General features: G+C 39.4%; 2 protein-coding genes and 2 pseudogenes across 2 annotated transcripts; 2 read left to right on the top strand and 2 right to left on the bottom strand.

Moving 5' to 3' along the window:
* Positions 1 to 765: 765 nt before the first annotated feature.
* Positions 766 to 16892, bottom strand: LOC114735797 (probable disease resistance protein At5g66900). Its single transcript, XM_028923552.1, has 7 exons — positions 16888 to 16892; positions 16533 to 16537; positions 4613 to 4937; positions 3167 to 3567; positions 2681 to 3042; positions 2183 to 2451; positions 766 to 2061 (listed from the first exon to the last, which is right to left on the bottom strand). The coding sequence occupies exons 3-7, from the start codon at positions 4866 to 4868 to the stop codon at positions 1235 to 1237; spliced, it is 2115 nt and encodes a 704-aa protein (XP_028779385.1). The 5' UTR covers positions 4869 to 4937; positions 16533 to 16537; positions 16888 to 16892; the 3' UTR covers positions 766 to 1234.
* On the bottom strand, positions 6694 to 10076 carry LOC114735791 (probable disease resistance protein At5g66900). Its single transcript, XM_028923546.1, has 5 exons — positions 9467 to 10076; positions 8813 to 9213; positions 8360 to 8712; positions 7730 to 7944; positions 6694 to 7616 (listed from the first exon to the last, which is right to left on the bottom strand). Exons 1-5 carry the CDS (start codon positions 10074 to 10076, stop codon positions 6694 to 6696), a joined length of 2502 nt encoding a protein of 833 aa, XP_028779379.1.
* LOC114735798 (L-ascorbate oxidase homolog) lies at positions 15727 to 18135 on the top strand (annotated as a pseudogene).
* A 2164-nt stretch (positions 18136 to 20299) lies between these two features.
* On the top strand, positions 20300 to 21948 carry LOC114735790 (L-ascorbate oxidase homolog; annotated as a pseudogene).
* The last annotated feature ends 12 nt before the right edge of the window (positions 21949 to 21960 follow it).

The raw sequence follows: 21960 nt of genomic DNA, 5'->3' as shown, positions 1-21960 counted from the left end.
GGCAGGCCACTCCCTGCTCTTAACTGTTTTTCTTAGAGAAATTAAATTCATAGAAGGTTATTGATTGTGTCTGTCTGTTAGGAGGATGTCTCTACATGGGAGAAGGGCGATTAACATTATATTAGATCTTCATCTCATGACTTCCCATAGTTTGGAATTTTATTGTTAAACCTATTGAGGATCTATTGCTTCACTTGTTAAGTAATCAAATCTTCGTCATATTCATATTCCATCTCCATAGAACGTTTCGTTTAGTTTGGTGTCTGAGGGAGAGGAGGGGACTCAAAGTCTCTTCCTCTTCAGTTATTCAAAATCGCGTATGGATATGAAAGTATGGATTTGTGCTGGTGTCAATATTCCCAAATGTTACCTGCTCGTGCTTGGCGTTGTTCGAAATTGTCCGTTTAATTTTGCAATTCAAGGTTGATTGTCGCAAATAGCTTCGGATCCTCTTCGAATTCTTTATATGCAAAAATGTTATTTGTCAGCGAGATAATCAAATAAATAAAAATATTAAATAAAATAACAATAGAGGAGTAATGATTTTTTTTTTTAATCAATACAATATAATGACTCTAAACAACGAAATATAGGAAGCAGGAGGTGTGATTAAGATTAATGCCCTTAATGATATCTGTAAGGCACGGAATTTTCAGGGGACGAATGTTTTTCTCTCAATTCCTTTTTATTGTACCAAAAAAAAAAATCCCTTTTATGACTCCATACCCATCCTGTACACGAGTGAAGAAACGAGAAAATCAAATTACACACACAAGCATGAACTCAGTAATATTTCAAATTCTAAACTACAATCACAAAAGCTGTCTTAGGATCCATAAAGTACATCAACATACACAGGACATGATTAATTTGAATTCCTGGTGCCTACATATATTTGACTTTCAAGTGTCTGACATGCATTGACCATGGCTTCTTGTTCTAATTATTCATGCGTTATTGTGAAAGCAGAACCTTTCCATTTCCTCCTCCCTTAAAAGAAAGTCTCTCTCCTCTCAAATTGGCAGAAAAGTAACAGAGGGGGAAAGCATTCGGTACATCTGCATCAGAATAAAAGCTGAAACACGGTGCTGCGGTTGGAATGCCAACCATTGAATTGATCCAAAGATGAAGATGTTAAATCTCTAGACCGTCTCGGATCTTCACATTCGGTCTTCATCCCCCTGCTCCTCCATACAGCACCCCATCCCCAGATCCAGCTTCTTGGCGACCTTGCTTATAAGCCAGTCCCAATAAGCCAATTTAAGTTGACATCTACATGCGGCACCTCAATCCTTAGATCGGTAAGCATTAGTTTGAAAACCTCCCAGGAAGCAGCCGTCTCCTCATCACATGTTACACTTTTTAAATGTCCAAGATTCTTTACCGAATCTGGCAGTTCACACCTTGAGCAACCTGTCATGTACAACTTCTCTATCTTTTGTAACTCACCAATGCTTTCAGGTAAATTTCTTAGGCTTATGCAGTTTGATATGTCAAGGAAACGTAACCTTGAAAGCCAACCAATTGATTCTGGTATACCTCCTAAATCAGTACAGGAATTAAGCCTCAGTAGTTCCAAATTCTCCAGCCTGCCTATTTCTTGGGGCAAATTAGAAAACTTGTGGCAGTTAGAAATACTAAGCTTTCTGAGGGTTTTAATATCACAGATATCCGGAGGCAATTCCACCATATCTTTGGAATAGTCAATGTTCAATTCTATTAGATTAGGCAATGCACGTGAAATTGGTATCTTACAGCTTCCAAAAGCTTGACTTGTATCACACATATAAAGGGATAATTTTTGCAGGTTCTCCAATTTGCCGAGGGGAGGAATGGAAACCTTCTCCAGTCTCATTCTTTTCAGGGCAGGTAAAGAATCAAGTAGCTCAAAGTTTTCCAATCCGGAAGCATGAAAACCAAAATTAGTGCATATTAGAACCTTTAGATTTCTCATTTTCTCAATGAACTTTTGGAAGGAATAATGCTTAGTACGAACGTTCAATATTAGAACCTCAGTTTCGGTTAACTGCGCATTGCCCCAATCTGAAGTGAATGCTTCATCTGCAGAAACAGTCCGATTGGCGTCAATTTAGAGTGCTGAGCAGCTTTCTAATTGAACTTTTTTTTTTTTTTTTTTTTGTAATTTGCAAACACATGTTTTTAAGAAAGTGATAAAACTAACCAGTTGATATAGACAATGTCCGTGCAATGGCAGGTTGCTGCTTTTGTCTAACGCACCATTTAAGGAATATCGACAACATGCGGGCAATAATGCCTCGCTGGTGCTCCTGTACACACCATTGTCGATTATTTTCGTTTATGTCAACCATCAATCTTCTTCTCCGTTCAACAGGTTCTTGGTTGCTTTGATGAATTGCAAGATCTCTTAGAAGGTCATGCTGCATGATGAAGTGGTTGTTGTAGTAACTGTCTGGATCACTTTCGACTTTCCTGGTAAACGAGCAGAGTTTAGCGTCCCAGCTAAGAGAAAATTCCAGACAAGAAAAAAGCATGTGCCCTCCGTCTGACATTACGTAAGTCTTCAACTTATGTTCTCTATTTGATGTTCAATAGAACAGTACTCACGTGATCATACAAAGCTGTATCAGCTATCTTCGATAATATATATAGCAACTAAGCATTAAGAGACCGTGGAAAAAAGAAAGAGAAGTCAATGTACCTTGTAACAAGGAGATTTGCCAAATTCAGGGAGACTAATTTATTGATTATGGCCATGGCTTCTTTGCCGTTATCATCTAGTTTATAAAGTTCCGCCCACATATCAATGAGAGCCGTAGCAGGAATTCTTTGGTCTTCGGGAAATAACCCTAAGTCCATGAAGCACTCCTTGATGATGGGCTCATCTTCCAAAACACACAAGCTTCTTTGGAGGAAATTAAGCAAATTTGAATTGGAATCAAGAATAGAATGGCCTTGCGACCATTCCTTTATCATCTTTTGCCACGTTTCACGAGGCTGCTGACACAGTGATCTAGCGATTACTTTAATGGCGATAGGTAGGCCCTTACAACTTCTCACAGCCTGCATCTCATTGCAAACAAATAGTTAGTGAAAATAATGACTTAAAAGTCATTATGAACTATGTATCGAGCGTAGAAAGAGAAAAAGGGATAATTTCCACGCATCAAACAGTAAGAAAAAGCACCTCTTGGACAAGAAATTCATCGGGAATGTACGAGCAATTGTCTTTTACGAGAGCAAAGTGACGGAAAAGTGTTAGTGCTTCTTCATAAGGAAGTGGTTCTAAGTGGATACGAGGGTTAGCTGTTGGAAATGTGACTCTTGAAGTGATCAAAATCTTATAATCGGGAATCTGGAGCTTGAAGTTCTGAACAAGTGATTCTGAGCCGGGCCAAACGTCATCCAGCACCAACAATATCGGACTTCCCGAAATTTTACTCAACAGAAGTGCCAATTCTTTAGCTGCTTCTTCGTCACTATGAAACTCAGGAACCTTGCCACAGCGTTGAAATAGAGCCTCCACAATGACCTTGAAGTTGGGTGTTTTTGAGAAGGTCACAAACAAGATATGGTCCCTGAACTTACCTAATAAAACCAAAGAGATCGATCTAATGAATCAAGGAACATTTGAAGCCTCGTAGCAGCTGAATATAGGTAAAATAACATGCTTCTTAATTTAATCCAGAAATTTCATATATCCCATATTCTTTTGATTTGTTGATTAAACTTTCCCATACTTGGATACAGACTGGTGCTTATTTAGCCAGGAAATGATCTTGCAAGGCACTTTTCTACACCTCTTCATTTTTTCTTTACTCCGTTGGTTTGCCGTGAGTTTATAACAAATAATTGATGGGCAAAAGGCATCACTAGCATGTCCGGTTCAGTGCAGGGAATGAAATTTAAACGATTCTTTGTTTGGGATTTTTGGGGTTTTTTTTGGGGGGGGGGGGGTAATTGAATATTATATTATATTTTTACTAAGTTAAAGCTGCTTCATGCTTTTAATTAAGAAAATTAATTAATTAATTATTTGTTAAAAATATGTATTGACCTAAGATATAATTTTAAATCATTTGCATTGAAATTAAACTCTCATAACATATGCAATTAATAAGGATAATTGGGATGAAAATTATAAATATAAGACTCTCATATTAGGATCTGAAGGTAGTATATTACAATTTAATTTATTAAATTTTGTGTTTGAAATGTTAAAAGTTTCACCTTAAAAATATTAAAACTCTCATTTTACAAATTTTATTTATTATAATTTTTTTATGAACATATTTTTTGACAAGAGAAATTTTGAGTAGCTAAAATTTTTGTAAGGGTAATTTACCCAATCAAACTTGATATGCCGCTCTTCCCTCCAAAAAAAAAAAAAAAATCTATAAGGTGAGGAGTCCTCTTTAAAAAAGGTAAAAACTTTGACCAAACACATTTTTGCAAAAGTTCCTCTCGGTAAAAATAGAAATGAGAAAAGTAAAATTCCTCCGGACTTCCGTTAACTAGTATTGGGCGTCAGTTGGGCCGAATACAGAAATGAGGACCAGTAACAAATATTGGACCTCATTTGAGCCTAAAATAGCAGGGCCTATTAAAAAAAAAACAGAGAGAGCAGTGTTACCTTTGACTTGGTCATCCCTGCAGAGCTTCCTGGCCAACGTGGTCTTGCCGGATCCTGGTAGACCCGTCAACCCAAGAATGGAGGCACCGTCCTTGAGGAGCTCCATCTTCAACCTCACCAAGGGCTCCTCCATGCCGATGACGAATTCGGGGTTCTGAGTAGGCAAGCACATAATTCCGTGCTCGGAGTTCTCTTTGCTCATCGTTTCGAGAATTTCTCTCACCTGCTTCAGAGTTTCCTTCACATCCCTTGCCATCTTGTTTTCACTTCTCGAATTAAAAGACAGGCACTTGACGATTGAACCGTGCCTTTGTCCGAGCTTGTCCTGGTAGGATTTTGAAAAGAGCAAATTCCAAAAAGAGATTCTCGGGGACTTGCCAGCGAGCTCATCTCCTGCTTCCTTTTCCTGGATCAGCTCTTCTATTTCTTGTCTTGGGGAATCCAAGTGATGTTCAATTTTTTGATCTCCTCCACCAACGACGTGGAATCCTTCAGAGTTGACCTCAATATTTGGCGTTGGATCTACTGTGGTGAGCCTTCTCGATCAAGTCCTTTACCTTCTTCAATAACTCTCGAAACACCGCTGCCACATCATCTCCTCCAATTAGGTTTGCCCTCTGCCATGGCTAACAACAAGAGCAAATCAGATCTTTGAAATATTTTCCCTTTTCAATTCTGTGAGGAATCAAACTTCAGCCGAACAGGATTTTTCCGTTGTTAGTGCCACACGCACGCACATATATACATGAAGACGGACTCCTTCGCGGAACCCGCAGTCAGGACGAAAAGAAGCTCGCTATTTCCTCGGCCTTGCGCTTGCCTCGCTGCTTCCCATGCGACAACCAGCTAAAGGCCAGAATTACTTTCCTACTTCCCTTATATATTTTAACCATATAGTGGACGCGCATTTACTTTCTTTATATCTTTTTCAAGTTATTTATTTATTTCCGGGAAATTCTGCCTGTAACACAGACTCTTTTTTTTTAAGGGCCTTGACTGACTTTTTAACGTTGATTTGACATACAGCGGGCTGGTAAAGTCCTGGAAATTTCCGTGTAGTTAGGCAGAAGAATCAAAATACGGGCCTTTAACCTTGCTCTGATTGGCAAAGAAGAATCTGCCTCTGTCCAGACGTTGGATCGGATTAAATAGAGAGATCGAGGAAAGAACCCCGGAAATATCGCGTTTTCTATTTCCATCTCCCCGTCGGAGACGATCAAAGGAAAATGGCAACATGTCAACGTCGCAAATGCTGCGCGCCTGCGTGCATATACATTTACGGTTTTCCAAAATACTAACAACAAAATGGCTGAGAGAGTCCAAGGACCTGGTTTCACAAGCCACAGATATCTCAATTCTCGAGTCTTGACTCCAAAAATAAACAAACAAATGAAAAACAGCGGCTACTGAGATTATAATATGAAAATGCTTCAGAGTGTTACGGAAAGTCTGAGTTCTGCTCTGACCACCAAAAAATATAACCGAGTAAATTACATAATTAAAAACATAAGATCAATGGAAAAATTCAGGATATCAAAGTCATGATTCACGACAGACGAATCCGGATAAAGCTTCTTCTTTTCATCTTGCTTCCCATCGAAGACCCTGGCGATAGTCCATGGAAAAATTCCGAGTGTTAATAAAAGTCATAAGAAATGCACGGGAATTTCGCTTATATTAGGGAACGGAACTTGTCCACCTTGTCGTGGACGACACGAAGAATAAAGGAGATGAGAACCGATGAAGATAGAAACCATTTACCGTCAAATTACACAAAAGAAATCAATCTCTCCAAACTTAATTGTAACAACTTTCAACGAAGAATAAAGGAGATTAGAACGGATGAAGATAGAAACCATTTACCTTCAAATTACAAAAGAAATCAATCTCTCCAAACTTAATTGTAACAACTTTCAACCACGCCATCTTTCTTCACAAACACTATCTCAATACAAATTTATCATCAAGCCCAAAATTTTATGACTTTCTCTTCATGTCCATTTTCAATTGCACAATAGCCATACAAGTAGGCAGCATCTATTTCTTTATGTCCCCTGATAGTTAAACCACAGAAGCATAAGTTACGTTGCACATATCTTCTCATTTTCATTCCATATCTTCATTCCCGCTCCAATATGTTGCCCCTGGCCAGAAAGCGCATTTATTGGCAATGAAATTTCAAAGCCATTCCAGGCTAAATCAGCTTGGTTCACCTCTACATGCAGATCAGTAAAGATGGTTTTGCAAGGTTCCCATAAAGCAGCCACATCTTCATCGCACACCACAACTCTTAGCCCCGTAAGGTTAATGATTGTGGGTGGCAGCTCACATAATCTCGAGCAACGCGTGATGTAGAGCTCTTTCAAATTAAGTAACTTACCCATATGATCTGGTAATCTACTGAGGCTTATGCAGTAAGACATATCAAGAAATTTTAGCTTTTGAAGGCTGGAAACTGAGTCCGGAAACTCTGTTAAATCAGAACAAGAACTAACCCTTAGCAATTCCAAATTGACCAACTTTCCAATTTCTTCAGGAAGTGCGGAAAGCTTGTGGCAACTGGTAATACTAAGCTTCTTTAAGAACACAAAACCACACAACCCAACTGGCAATTCCATCATATTACAGTAGTCAATGTTCAGTTCCACCAAGTTTGGCATCATATCTGAAACTGGGATGGAACAATTTTCGAAAGCTTCATTCACATTGCACATAAACAGAGACAGTTTCTGAAGATTCTTCAAGTGCACTCTTTTCTCAACGAGGGAGGGGATCAATACACGCTCCAGTCTAATTCTTTTAACATTGGGCAACAAATTAAGCAGTTCTAAATTCTCTAACTCAGCAGCAGGGTGGAAACCATAATTTGTGATTAACAGAACTTTTAGTTTATTCATTTTCTCTATGAACCTTGGTATGGTGTACTTCTTCCCTCGAAAGTTCAAAACTAGAACCTCAACTTCAGTTGGTATCAAGTTACACCAATCAGAAGAGAATAATTCATCTGCAAAAAAGATTCAATAAGTCAAGTGAGGGATAAGCATCAGCGATAGGTAATTTAGTGCAGTTCCCAGGACATGCTAGTGCATCAAGAGAGTCAGCGAAGGAGGAACAAACCAGTTGATATAGATAATACGCGGGCAGCTATATGATACTCTTTTTGGTCAGTCCACCACTGGGGAAGTTCGTTTGCAGTTATGTCAATAATCAGTGTTTTCCTCTTTTCCAGTGGCTCCTGGCTAATTTGCCTTTGATGGATAGCTAGCTCCTGAAAAAGATCATGCCGATTGACAAAGTGGCTACTGAAGTTACCTGTGCCACTTGGAAATTTCCTGCTCGACAATAAGGACTTATTGCTCAATCATAAATAAAAGTTTCAAAAAGCTATATAAAGTGACATTCACTGTGATGATTAGTCTCCCTCACTACTACTAGCTTTTGTTTAGGTGAATGGCCTCCCTCTAAATTTTACTCCTATATCGTAAGGTCTTCTAATGTTCTGGTTGCATCATCATCATCATCTATACATTTTTATGAAAAGAATCTTGCTGTTATTGACAAAACTTGATCCTGGATTGTGGCGGACCTGTGAATTGCCCTCTCTTCCCAAAGGATTTACAAAACAACTCTTTTCAGCTTAAAGTTAAGGGCGCACTCAATGGCATTACTAGCATGTTCTAGAGGATAACAGAATATTTAAGAGACTCCAGGCATTTCAGCCCAGATAAAAAGAGCCAGCAAGCGTACCTTACGACAATTTCAACCATGTTACGGGTGGCCAGTTCATAAATTTTCTCCATTGCATTTACGCCATCTTCTCCATACAATTCCACCCACATATCAACAAGAGAAGCTGCAGGAATCTTCTGGCCTTCAGGAAATAAAGCTAGGTCCATGAAACGCTCCTTAATTACTGACTTAGTGTCCAAGACATCGAAGCTTTTTTGGAGAAAAGCGAGCAGATTTTCATTAGATTCAAAAATCGGGCGACCCTTCGACAATTCTGTTGCCCTGCTTTGCCATACCACAGCATCCTGCCCACAGAGTGACCTGCCAATCGCATTTAGCACCATTGGAGAACCACTGCAGCCTTGGACTATCTGCAATTTAAGAAAGAGCAAAATAAAGCTGCAAGTGGCACTTCTTTTTTATTTGAACTCGGCATGAGAAGTACTAGTGGCAGAAAGCAACATAAAGTACCTCTCTCACAATATGATCAGGAACATCAAAACGGCTCTCCTTCAGTTCTGCGGAGTGGCGGAAAAGCTTCACAGCATCCTCATTACCAAGGGGTCTCAAGCAATAGGGGGTGCCGAATCTTCGAATTGCGAATCTGGAAGTCACTAAAATCTTATATTCCGGCAGCTGCATGCGAAAATTATCAACAAGAGATTCCGATCTATCCCAAACATCGTCCAGAACCAACAGTGTAGGATTTTCCCCAATTTGCTTTAGCAAAAGTTTCAATAGGTCAATCGCTTCTTCATCATTTTGAGGCTCGGACACTGAGCGACCATTGTGTTGATAAAGTTTCTGTACGATAGCGTTCAAATTTGGCGTCTCCGAGAATTTGACAAAGAAGATATTGTCCTTGAATTTACCTGGCCAAGCCTTCCACATTTAGAATCCAAACTTAATAGACTCTAATTTCTGAATCATAGCATGTGAAGTAGTGCCATAGATTTTTTTTTTTTTCGTTTAAAAAGTTGTTTCTTTTAAGTGTCCACCACTACCGTTAATTTAAAATGAACGTTTTCATTAGTCTGTTTAGAAGTCCCTGCATAAGTGAAGGACGAGAAGCGAATGGAAATGCAGAAAGAGAAAGAAGGAATGGAAATGGGACTCCATTCATACCTCTGACATTAGCATCCCAACAGAACTTTTTGGCCAATGTGGTCTTCCCAGAACCGGGCGAGCCGGTGACCACGATCGCTGACACGTCATCCTGGAGTAGCCGCACCTTCAATTCCCCAACATGAACATCCAATCCAACTGTGAATGTTGGGGGCTCGGGAGCCGAGCACAGGCCCCTTTCATTTCTCGCAACCGCATTCAGTTTCTTAATCTCCATATGAATGCCTCTCACCTCTACCAGCGTCTCCTTCACATCCCTCGCCGTCTGAACTGGCATATCAACTTGAAAGAACCTGACAAGTGACTGATCCAAATCTTCAAGTTGCTCCTGGTATTGGGGCCTATAGCAGCACTCCCACCACTGGATTTTTGAGCACTTGAGAACAAGCTTTTCCCCATTCTTCACATCTTCAATTAACTTCTTTGTTTCATCCTCTGACCGATCTAGTTGCCTGTTGTATTGTTTTGTCTCTTCGATCACTGGTTTTATTGACCTGAGGGTGGTGGCCATGCGTTCAAGGGTGGGTCTGAACTGAATTGCCCTGTCCTTCGCCTCCAAAACCTTGCTCAGCAGTTCGTCGAGTAGAAATTCTATGACCGTTTCTGCCATGAGTTCACCCGATTCGCAAAATCACAGCCGGTGTAAAATCTTCTCTTTGCCTAGGAAATATTATAGAGAAATTCCCGACAGAAAGCGGAGCTCAGTGCGCGGGCAAAAGAAAACGATAGATTACGTGAAGCTCAATTCAAACAAAAAACCCAAACCAAACTGACACGCAATAATCTAGAATAGAGCTCCGCTTGGGATTGAGATTTTAATCCTAGAATTGCCAATTTTGCATGGGATTATATATAAGTTAACTGATTGGCGGTAGCTTCTATGATCCTTCTTGGCACCTTAGGATAGAGGAGTTGATTGCTCGAGCCGACATTTCTCCATTGGAAGTCGTCTTCACAATGACAAGCACAAAAACACGAGTAAACATTGATCGCGCCGGCCCCAACTTGGGTGCACACTAATTTTCTTAGAATACATTCTAAAGTATAGGGAAGAATAATCCCATTGCGTAATATTTTAGAATGCAGCCAAGTGTTGTTAAAGATTCTTCCAATTGACTGCAGCCAACCTCAATCTAATTTCGACTTTTACTTGAGTCCAAATAAATAATCCTTAAATTATTGCTTCTCTTGCAATTTTCTCATAGATGTAGCCTAAAAAAATCTCTATGATGAAGTTGATGTCGTTTAATCGTATAGATTGAAAGCTAGTTTTTCAATAGTAATTTGCCTGATAAGAGTTTTGTACCTTGCTTTTAGGTGTTAGTAAAAGCTACCCCAAAAAGGCTCTAAAACGTTCCACGATTTTAGACACACTGTTATGTCGTTAGCTTAACACAACGTTAGTACTATACGTCTAAGTCAATGTCAGCGGGGGAAGAATCCTTAATCGTAAGCTAAACCCATCATTCGGAGAAAGGAAAAGGAGAGAGATAGAGAGAGAAGAGAGAAGAGTCAAAGCTATCACCATTCCCAAATGGAACTCGTCAAAGATTCACCCGTCACTATCTGTTTGACACATAGGGTGATATTTACATTACATTTTCAACTCGTGGATTATATGCAATATTGCAACATTGCAGCAAAGGCAAGTTACTCCACTTTCTTTTCATTCGCTCTCTTCATCTCATTCTCGTTGATTACTCTGCTTTTGATCTTCTGAATGGCCCTCTCATCAAATGTCTCATACGCCCTCTTGCATTTCACTCTCGACCACTCCAACGAACTCTTAATCCTATTCTGGTTCTTGTTATAAATTACAGGAACTGTCGTGCTCGTCAGTGTACCTATTTAATTAACAGTCAAATCGGACATTGAAAATCGTTATCCAAGAGAAAGATCAGTAACATAAATATTCTAGAAATGATGATGACGTACCTATATAAAGCAATGTTAACAGATCCATTTTGCTCCCAACGTAAGAAAGTAACAACAATCCCGCAACGGCTCCTAAAAAACAGGGACCAGTCTTCTTGTGCGCTCACCCGAAAAGAAACCTTATTCCTTCTTCGATCCATGCTCGAACCACGTACGCCATTTGCAGAGCTGATTCTTCAGTCAACTCCAAATCCGACACGTTCGGGGGGCCCTGTATTCAACATAATTGATTGACCCAATTGGGGGGAAAAAACAAAGAAGTCATTGTCCTCAGTATGTAGAAATTTGTACAGGAAAAGGGAGGCACTTACTTGCCAAAAAGCCTAATCATATTGGCCCAGAGGAAGGCAGAAGCAAGAAGAAGAAGCATGACCAGCCACGAGAAAACAGCGACGAAATGGAATTGATACACTTGCAACAACGTCCACGTTGCTGTTGCCCCGATGAGAATTGTTGCAGTTAGCGACTTTCTTCTCCACAGAGCTACGTCCTTCACTACAGGCCACACAAAGCCAAGTTCAATGTGAAAACACATCATCTGGGTGAAATTATAAACAAATAAAGAATGCTTTTGGTATGTCTAAAAGAGCAGAGTCGAACTACCCGAGGAAGGAGAAGATGAAGGAGAAGGAGCTAGAGAGTGTGTTTGGGCCGACATGATGAAGAAGACGAGGTGAATCGATGATGTTGCTGTCGAGGTGGAGATGCTTGCCTTGTTCGGTTTCATCCTGTATACTAGTATTATATAGTTTCAAATATGGGTCATTCGGCGGAGGTGGTCACCAAGACGGTCGTTGAGTTTAGAGCCGACACGTGCAGCGATCCAAGGTGACGTGTGAAACCTTGCAGGAGTCGTGGCATTTGCACGTAAAGTTTGTTCCATCTCATGATTTCAAAAGGTCATAAAAGGAATTGAATTTAATGACCAGTTTTCGGGCATGGGATTCACCTATTGGATCCAAAGTAGCGAACTGCGCTGGTTCTTCAATTGGGCTCCCAATAAGACTTGATATCTCACTTAACGTTTCTCTCTGTTTAAAACTTTGACAGCCCAGCTCCACAAGTTTAAATGGCGGCCCCCCATGACAACTCGCCACACTCCTATTTATTTGAATTTTTTGTTGCAAAAAGATTTCTAATCATTCTACTTGGATTGATCATTTACTTAAAGCTAAAGGCGGTTAAGGAAAAAAAACACGAGCTTAGGCTTTCGAGGGGTCGAATGAGGTAAAAGGTTGAGTGTTTTCAGAATGAATCCAAACACAACATGGACTTTTCTTGTGAAATTTCATGGTGGACAATGATGTAATTCTCTCCAGCTTGGATGGAATAAGTTCGATGAAGATACTGAAGAGTTTGTAACATTTTGAGTTTCAACTTTCCTCCTATTACCGTATATGATAAAGGGGCAAATTTGCAGTTTGTTCAAAAGATAACACATTAAACAGTTCATGGTCAAAATAGAAATTTAAGACTGCAGCTGGATGATGCATCAATAAAATTTTTCTTGTTGTAGGCTTTGCAGCAGAAAGTCTTGGAGTAGGAATTCGAGTAAGCCAATTGATTTCGCTTCATTAATCAGACATTCGTTTTTTCTTCTGATTTTTCTCATTTTTTGATGGCTTTGGAGTAATCAGCTTTGAATTATGGGAACATCATTCACATCAACATAAAATTGCAGATGGCACAGTTGCCCAAAGTTGAGTCTCAGAATACTCAGACGCTCCTGGGCCTCTTCATCCTCCAAACACGCCAAGTACTTGTCAATGTTAATGATGTCATATCAAATCCAAATATAATTACTCATCCAATCCTTAATATATAACCTAATCATTAAGTTAATTTTCGTAATAAATATCATACCTATTTTTCATATTTATCAATTTCTTCTAAATTATCCTTGTGGATACTCCCTCAATCATAATCAAGTAAGTGAGCTGGGAAAAATATTAAGAAGGATGATTATGTGTTTTAGAAAAAAAAAAGTCATATTTCTTGTAATTAACTAACTTACCTAATTTCTTTTATCTAATCAAATTAGTTAAATAGATATTATATTAAGGACTAGAGGAGTACATTATAATCATGATAAAATTGATAAATCCTGAGGAAATTAAAAACAGTAAAAAAAATATGGCATTAATTTCATCTCAATTCTCAGATACAGAAGCAATCAACGTCATATTTAATTATGATTCAGAGGACAACTAAAAGTAGTTAAATTTGGATGCAAAAGCTTGGCAAAAAGATAATCATCATAGATAATTAATATTCCTTCAGTTCTTAATGTAAGACCTAATTAACTAGTTTGAGTAAATTAAATATGTTAGTTAAATTAGTTAATATGATATGGTATATTCTTTCTAAAACACCTTAAGCATTTTCTTAGTTACTTCCCTTCTTCCCCTACTTTATTATTATTGGGAGAATATCAATAAGGTAAATTTTGGGGAAAAAAATTAATAAACATGTAAACTAAGTCTTATATATAAAATCAACATCAACTCTCTAATTAAGTTCTATATTAAGAACAGAGGGGTGAAAATCTATGACTTAGTTGAGCCAAAGCATAAAACAGCAGGAGCATATCAAGTTGAATTTAAACATCTTGCTTCAATTCGCGGATACCAACTGAATGCTCTTCTCCTTTTCCCTAGTATGCTCTTTCCATTCTTCCATAATAATGTGTGGCAAAAGAAAAACATTGCAATTCACAGACAATGGTATTATCCTTGCACGTACAGATGGAAGTGGGACTTTGTACACACAACACAGTGATTTCACATGCTTTGACCGAAATTGACGCCAATTATGTAAAGATGCATGCAAGGCAGATTTTTCACTCACCAAACTTCATCTTTATTTTTTCGGCCTGATGTACAGATCACCGGAACCGTCTTTGTTTGTGGGCCTTCCTTCTTTTTTTCTTTTTTTTTTTTTCATTTCTTTCTTTCCGTTTCACTGGTCAAGTTTAAATAAAGTTTGTCGTGGCCATCATCTGCAACTCCCATGAGTGCCCATAATTTGGCGCCCCACATCCGTCTCTTTCCTTTTTCTTAATAGCAGTTAATTAATGTCAATCATTTTACCTTCCTCGCGCGCAAACAACATACAGACACAGCATTCACACTTCCCAGTATAGGCTTTAAAACAATCAGATACCTCCGCTGCATCTGTATTGAAGGTAATGCCTTGGATTCATGATTTCCATTTTGTTAATAGATAATTTCTTAAGCATTCCAACATATCGATGAATAACTTTATTTGATGTTGTTTAATCTTTTATTTCAAAAAAAAAATCTTTATTCCTTAAAGATTTCTACAGCCGCTAGTTGACTTGAACACTGTACCAATATTTCTTTTTCCTCATTTATGTTGTGCTTGACCTAGCCCTTAACGATCAAATGCACTAGACGATGCCAAGAAAATCCGCGATTCCCTTTTCTGGGAACGTTATTTGCTTATATGTTGATCTTGATGACAGAATGAGAGGACTACATAACCCAGAAATGAAAATGGGGTCTCTCATATTTACCATCCTAGTTCTCCTCCAATCTGAATATTTACTGATGAATATATATATATATTACTCCTCGGTCCTAATATAGACCCAATGATTTATGAGGAGATTAAGGAAGTAAGTTAATTTGGTTATTATAATAATAAGTGTGTCATTCCTAAAATATCTTTGCTAATAAGTATATTGGCTAAAACTATATTAGAAGGATATCTTGGAAAAATGCATAAATATAAGAGACAAAATGGATGAGGTCTTAATTAGGACCAAATAAAAAGTTAAACGGGGTCTTATATAATGACCGGAGGAGTATTAGAGGAAAGAACACTGAAACGAAACTGGTGAATGGTATGGATTAATATTAACAACCAGCGGAATCAGAAAAGTTGACGAAGAAGAGAGAAAGGGGAGATGAGTGGCGTGATTTCAGGGGGTTATAGTCAAAATGATGGGCTAAAGCCATAGCTTTCACTTTAATGATAATTCATGAGTGAATTGTTCGTCACTTTAGTTGGAAGCAAATAACCATTTGAAAACGCGTCACCCCCTGGCCCCTGCCCAATCCCATCAATTTTGCTACCTTAAAAACTAACAAACCTCAATAAACTATTTTTCTTATCACTCCAATCACACCTTCCTGTGAGGTTGTTATATACCGCTCCCAGCTCCTGCGGCCAGTCACTCTCCAAGACAAGGGAAATCTAATACTTTGATTTCGTTTCCAATTTAGAAAGTGGATTGGGATGCTTTACTCCTAATTGCTCTTCTCAGTGAGGTTTGAGTGGACTCTGGTTTTCCGATATATACAATGGGAAGAACAAGCTTGCTCCCTCTGGTGTCTTCTGTTCTGGCCTTGCTGAGTGTGTGTCTGGTGAAAGCAGAAGACGCATATAAGTACTATACATGGGACTGTCACTTATGGGACTCGTTCTCCTCTTGGCATTCCCCAGCAAGTGGGTCATATATCTACATTCTTGCTTCTCATAACTTTTCATTTGCCTAGCAAGCGATTAATCTATATGCATTTCTGATATTTCGGTCTTTAACTGCTTTGGTTTTAAGGTAATCCTCATCAACGGTCAGTTTCCTGGGCCTAGGCTTGATGTAGTGACTAATGACAATATAATTCTCAACCTTGTGAACAAGCTGGACGAACCGTTTCTTCTGACTTGGTGAGTTTCTCTGTATCTCTCTGCCCTGTTTTCCATGTATCGTGTGGCATTTGAATGGAGGACATGTTTTGACGACGTTTTGATGAAACAGGAACGGTATTAAACAAAGGAAAAATTCATGGCAAGACGGAGTACTGGGAACGAACTGTCCCATTCCTCCAAACTCAAATTACACATATAAGTTTCAGGTCAAGGATCAAATTGGAGCCTACTCATACTTCCCATCAACTCAACTCCACAAAGCATCGGGAGGCTTCGGTGGACTCAATGTCTATCACAGATCCGTCATCCCAATCCCTTATCCAAACCCTGATGACGATTTTACTTTGCTCATCGGCGACTGGTACAACTCCGACCACAAGGTAAGATAGGTTATTATATTTTTAAAAACATTTCACAAGCTTTTATGCCTGTGAAATCTTGTCACTTCATCCAGCTAAACCCCTACTTCCTCTCTTTCTCAAATCTGTAGAAATTAAGGCAAAGTTTGGATTCAGGAAGATCTCTTGCCTTTCCAGATGGCCTCCTTATCAATGGTCAGGCCCATACTACCTTCAACGGTGACCAAGGTCAGATCGTGTTTTGCCATTTTTCAAGAAATTCGCTTTTTGTTTCCATTTCTATTTTGTTCCCCGTCAAAGCTGCATTTACCGATAAAGTTTATTCTTGCTTCAGGAAAAACATACATGTTCAGGATCTCAAATGTGGGCTTGTCAACCTCGATTAACTTCAGGATACAGGGTCATAACCTCAAATTAGTGGAGGTCGAGGGATCACATACCATCCAAAACCTTTACGACTCTCTTGATGTGCATGTGGGCCAATCCGTCACCGTTTTAGTAACCTTAAATCAGCCTCCAAAAGACTACTACATTGTTGCCTCCACCAGATTTACCAGGAAAGTTCTCGCAGCAACAGCAGTTTTACACTACACGAACTCCCGTTCCCCAGCTTCTGGACCTTTGCCCGCTGCTCCTGCCTACCAATATCACTGGTCTATGAAACAAGCTAGAACCTTCAGGTTGTTATTCAGAATATATATAGCCTTGGATTTGGAGATATGTATGCTTTCAAAGTTCCCATAGATTTTGACTTTTGTGTCTGTATATGCGCAGATGGAATTTGACAGCGAACGCCGCTAGGCCTAACCCACAGGATCATTCCATTATGGGAAGATAACTCCGACAAAGACATTAGTGTTGGTCAATTCTGAAGCTCTGATTAATGGGAAACTGCGTTACGCTGTGAACAAGGTGTCCTATGTTAACCCTGATACTCCTCTCAAGCTTGCTGATTTCTACAACATCCCAGGAATCTACAGCGTGGATTCAATCCAAAGCGTCCCCAGTAATAATAACGGCGCAGCAACCATAGCCACCTCTGTAATCCCATCTTCTCTGCATGACTTCATCGAGGTTGTTTTCCAGAACGACGAAAACGCCATGCAGTCTTGGCATCTGGATGGATATGACTTTTGGGTCGTCGGGTACGTCAGCTTTGGCAGTTGGGTCTGTATTTGCTTTGAATTATATGACCTCAAGAGAACAGATGATTAAATTGTTGAATGCAACAAACGCAGGTACGGCAAGGGGCAGTGGACGCCAGCCAAGAGAAGTACCTATAATCTAGTGGATGCCTTGACCAGGCACACAGCACAGGTACGCAATTAGGTCCTAAAGAATTAATATACAAGTTTAGATGAGTGGAATACGAATGTTGATGTAAGAGAGAATGCGGTGGTGGACATGTACGTAGGTGTATCCGAAGTCATGGACAAGCATATTGGTGTCGTTGGACAACCAAGGAATGTGGAACATGAGGTCAGCGATGTGGGGAAGACAGTACCTGGGACACAGTTGTATTTGAGGGTGTGGAGTGCTCAACGCAGTTTTACCAGTGAGTATGATATCCCCAGCAACGTCCTGCTTTGCGGCAAAGCCCTTGGCCATCGTCCTTAATTCTACTCATGACAGTTTGACTAGGAAATCCAAAAGGGAATTTCAATTAAATCTCTCTTGATATATGATTATAATTATATACAAGTATGATATAACGATCTTTGTTTCTCCTGCTGAATCTTGTTTTTTTTTTTTGGTACAATCTTGGGTTCTGTTATCAATGGCTTCCAAGATTCCCATGATCTGTTATGCATTGGGTCAAGATCGTTATTGCTTTTGGGCCACAGGCATCCTGTCGGTATTTGGGTTACAGTCATTTCGTTGGGCTAGAAACAATTGAACTTGGAAAAAAAAAACAAAAAATAGGACGAGAACCTTTGACGTGTTTTGTACGAATAAGGGAATACACACGCACATATGAGAACTCTAACAAATGTCGCTCCACTCCATTGTGGACGAAGATTTGTGATTGCATGTGCGATTCTATTTGGAAGAAAGGAGTGCAGGAAGTGGGCCACGTGACAAAATTTAATGCAAATACCTTTTAGGAGTTCCCAATGAAACACAACCATGTGTGATCCCCCTTGTTGATCTGTTTCTATTTCCAGAATGGAGTTCTTGGGATCTATCTCATTCACTTCCGAATCCTGTCTATCTAGGCTACCATCCACTGAATCCACAGTTGGCTTATGCAACAATCATTCTTTAAAATATTGTTTTTTTCCTTTATTGTTCTCCATCTGGGATTCCCCCCCCCCCCCAACCTCCGTGTGGCATTGCATGCACCCGTTCGAAATTTCTTTACTTTCTCGTCCTTTATTGGCCTTCACTATTTCCAGGCCTCTGTCTGTTTGTAAATTAAATTTATTTATAAAAAGAACGAAAAGTTGACGACATAAAAAAAATTATAAGAATTAATCAGCTTGATTTTTACAAAATTTTCATTTAAAAAACAAAAATCTTTAAGAAAAATGAAAAAGCCGCCCTCAGATATTATTTATACATTCAGTGGGGAGGAGAAGAAGAAGAAAGCAATAGTCTATTAGTGGTCAATGCTATCTCTCTATTTCATTAAAAAGCACTAAAAATTTTAATACACGGTACTATATAAATTAGACGTAATGAAGGAGGGAATCGATCGTTATGCCTACAAGATCAATCTGATCATTGGATCATATATATGGGGAAAAGCTATCAGTTTGATTGAGAAACAATTTCGGATCTGTCTGAAAAGATGTTAATGGACATAAAACTAGATCGTCAAATTCACAGCAAAAAATAATAACAACGAGATCGATCCGCTCTCAGCTCCGGCACAACCGCCCTCTTAGATCCCCACCTCGTGCCACCTGCCAAGAATTTCAGCTGAGTCCAAATCCCCAAACTCGTTGCTCCTGATTTGAGTGCTTTCGTTGAAGGCAAAGTAGCAGTATTCAGTTTTGCTTCTTTTTTTAGTATTTCAAGGTATAAGAATTTGAATTTTTTTAAATGAATTATTGAGATCATAAATGGGGAAGAAGCATTCGTAGCTTCCCTATCCGCAGCTTCATATGGGTTCACATTCTCACGAACAAACTACTGAGTAATCATTCTCTTATTAAATTGCGACGCAGTCATATTTAAATGGAACTCTGAATATATAACCAGGTTGCTGGCTTGACGAATAAGGTTTCTTGGGACGAGCAGAACGTGCTAATTAATTAGAGTTATACTTTATAAAGCAAACGATTGAGCTAAGCTTGAGCTGAGTTCTAGCCCGCGGTCCGCGTACTTTGCTCTCTCTCTCTCTCTCTCTCTCTCTCTCTCTCTCTCTATATATATATATAGGCCCTCGTAAATCTGGGACCTAGTCAGCTCTCTCCCCTTGAGTTTCTGGTTCGTGCATTTCTTTCCTTTTTCTTTCATTTCTTTAATTTGCTACGCATATTGGTTTTGAAAATATGCATTCCTGTCTCAGTTAAGGTAGCTTTTTGGGTTAAAGAAAGAACAAGATTTCATGAATTCTTGATCTCTTTCTCCTTTCTGCGCTCTTCTCGGTTTATTAAAATTGATAACTCCAATTTATCACATGATAAGTTTTACCCATCCAGCACAGTCTGACTTTGACTTCACTAACTTCACTAACACAGACGCACGAATGTAAGATATTCGTCCCAAGTTTTCCGAATACCTTGTTGAAACGTCTCTTCGTTATCGATGTACGTCATTGAGCATATCTATCAAAGATCTTCCTCCAAAGGTTACTGAATGTATTGTTGAAAAGTCTCTTGGTTCTTTGGCAACCGGACGGACAGAAGTAGCACAAAAGAAGATGAAGCAAGCCACACTGATGCATATTATTCTTGGAATTTTGGCTTGCTTGGGGTGCTGCGTTGGTGAATGCGGAAGATCCATATAGGTATTTTACGTGGGAAGTGAGATATGGAACAATAAGACCCCTTGGTTTTCCTCAACAGGTTGGTCAAATCTTTAACCCTTGTCTTTATTTCGTACCTGCAGAATGGTCTGATAAATCATCTCTATTTATATGCCTTGTCAGGGTGTTCTTATCAATGGCCAATTTCCAGGTCCAACCGTAGATGCTGTCACTAATGACAATATCCTTGTAAATGTCATTAACAAGCTAGATGAACCTTCCTTATCACATGGTGATCAGCGGTTCTTTTCCATATGTATAGTTTAGGTTTCTCTCACCGTAAATTAAACTAGGATTTCGGGTGATATCGTTATGTAACAAGTATTATCTGTGGACTGTGGTGTAAAACAGGAATGGCATCAAACAGAGAAGAACTTCATGGCAAGATGGAGCTATGGGAACCAACTGCCCAATCCCTCCAAACTCAAATTGGACATACAAGTTCCAACTCAAGGATCAAATTGGAACCTACAATTATTTCCCATCTACCAAACTTCACAGAGTTGCTGGCGGTTTTGGTGCTTTCAATATTGACCAAAGGTCTGTGATATCCAAGCCGTATCCTGAACCCGCAGCAGATTTCACCTTGCTCGTTCATGATTGGTTCAAGACCGACCACAAGGTATTCCTTGTCATTCCCATCAATAAAATATTAGGCAACCGCTGTGATGGAATTAACCCAAGTAAAACCATCTGAATTGCAGTCACTGAGGCGACAACTGGACGCTAACAAACCTCTTCCTTTTCCCGATGCTCTTCTCATAAATGGCCAAAAGAATTCAGCCGTATTTACCGGTGAAAATGGTAACCATCCCCATTATTCCTTACATTCAAGAAACCACAAGTTCAAGATTAAATCCGAGGTTGAGAATAAAATATATTCGATCAGGGAAAACTTACAAGATCAGAGTGTCCAACGTGGGAATAGCAACCTCAATTAACTTGAGGATTCAGGGGCATAAGATGAAGCTCATCGAAGTTGAAGGAGCTCACACACTGCAGGAAGTTACGAATCACTGGATGTTCATGTGGGCCAGTCACTAGCAGTCTTGGTTACACTTGATGGGCCACCTCAGGATTACTACATCGTCGCATCAAGTCGTTTCACTAAGACAATGCTCACCGCCATAGCCACTCTTCGTTACGTGGGATCTAACAAAAAGGCCCCTGGATCTCTACCCCCTGGCCCTACTTACCAACTTCATTGGTCCCTGAGCAAGCAAGCCAGGACCATCAGGTAGGAGAACCCTTCTCTTTTTAACATTAAAAACAAAAAAAAACAAAAAAGATGAGGACTCCGCTACAGTCGATCATGTTTTTATTAGTGACTCTGTTTTTTTTTTTTTTTGGCTTGGGGAAAGGTTGAATTTAACAGCAAATGCAGCCAGGCCGAATCCTCAGGGGTCATTCCACTACGGAACTATACCAGCAGTGAGGACAATCGTGTTAGAGAATTCTAAGGCCATTATAAATGGAAAATTGAGATATGCTGTGAATGGGATTTCCTACGTGGATCCCAACACTCCATTGAAGCTGGCTGATTGGTTTCAACATTC

Source organism: Neltuma alba, unplaced genomic scaffold, assembly GCF_004799145.2.
Source record: "Neltuma alba isolate B1F8T4 unplaced genomic scaffold, ASM479914v2 tig00013253_pilon, whole genome shotgun sequence".
Classification (NCBI taxonomy): Eukaryota; Viridiplantae; Streptophyta; class Magnoliopsida; order Fabales; family Fabaceae; genus Neltuma; species Neltuma alba.
Note: the sequence above shows the minus strand (reverse complement) of the source record. Positions and strands in the feature narration are given on the sequence as shown.

Bases quoted from the DNA above. Each gene is read 5' to 3' on its own strand.
- LOC114735797 (XM_028923552.1), bottom strand. From the start codon at position 4,868: ATGGCAAGGGATGTGAAGGAAACTCTGAAGCAGGTGAGAGAAATTCTC. The intron at 3,043-3,166 runs GTGCTTTTTCTT...AATGAGATGCAG, and splicing joins ATGAATTTCTTGTCCAAGAG to GCTGTGAGAAGTTGTAAGGG. The intron at 2,062-2,182 runs GTTAGTTTTATC...CTGTTTCTGCAG, and splicing joins GACATTGTCTATATCAACTG to ATGAAGCATTCACTTCAGAT.
- LOC114735791 (XM_028923546.1), bottom strand. From the start codon at position 10,076: ATGGCAGAAACGGTCATAGAATTTCTACTCGACGAACTGCTGAGCAAG. The intron at 7,945-8,359 runs GTACGCTTGCTG...ATTGTCGAGCAG, and splicing joins ATGGTTGAAATTGTCGTAAG to GAAATTTCCAAGTGGCACAG. The intron at 7,617-7,729 runs GTTTGTTCCTCC...TCTTTTTTGCAG, and splicing joins CGTATTATCTATATCAACTG to ATGAATTATTCTCTTCTGAT.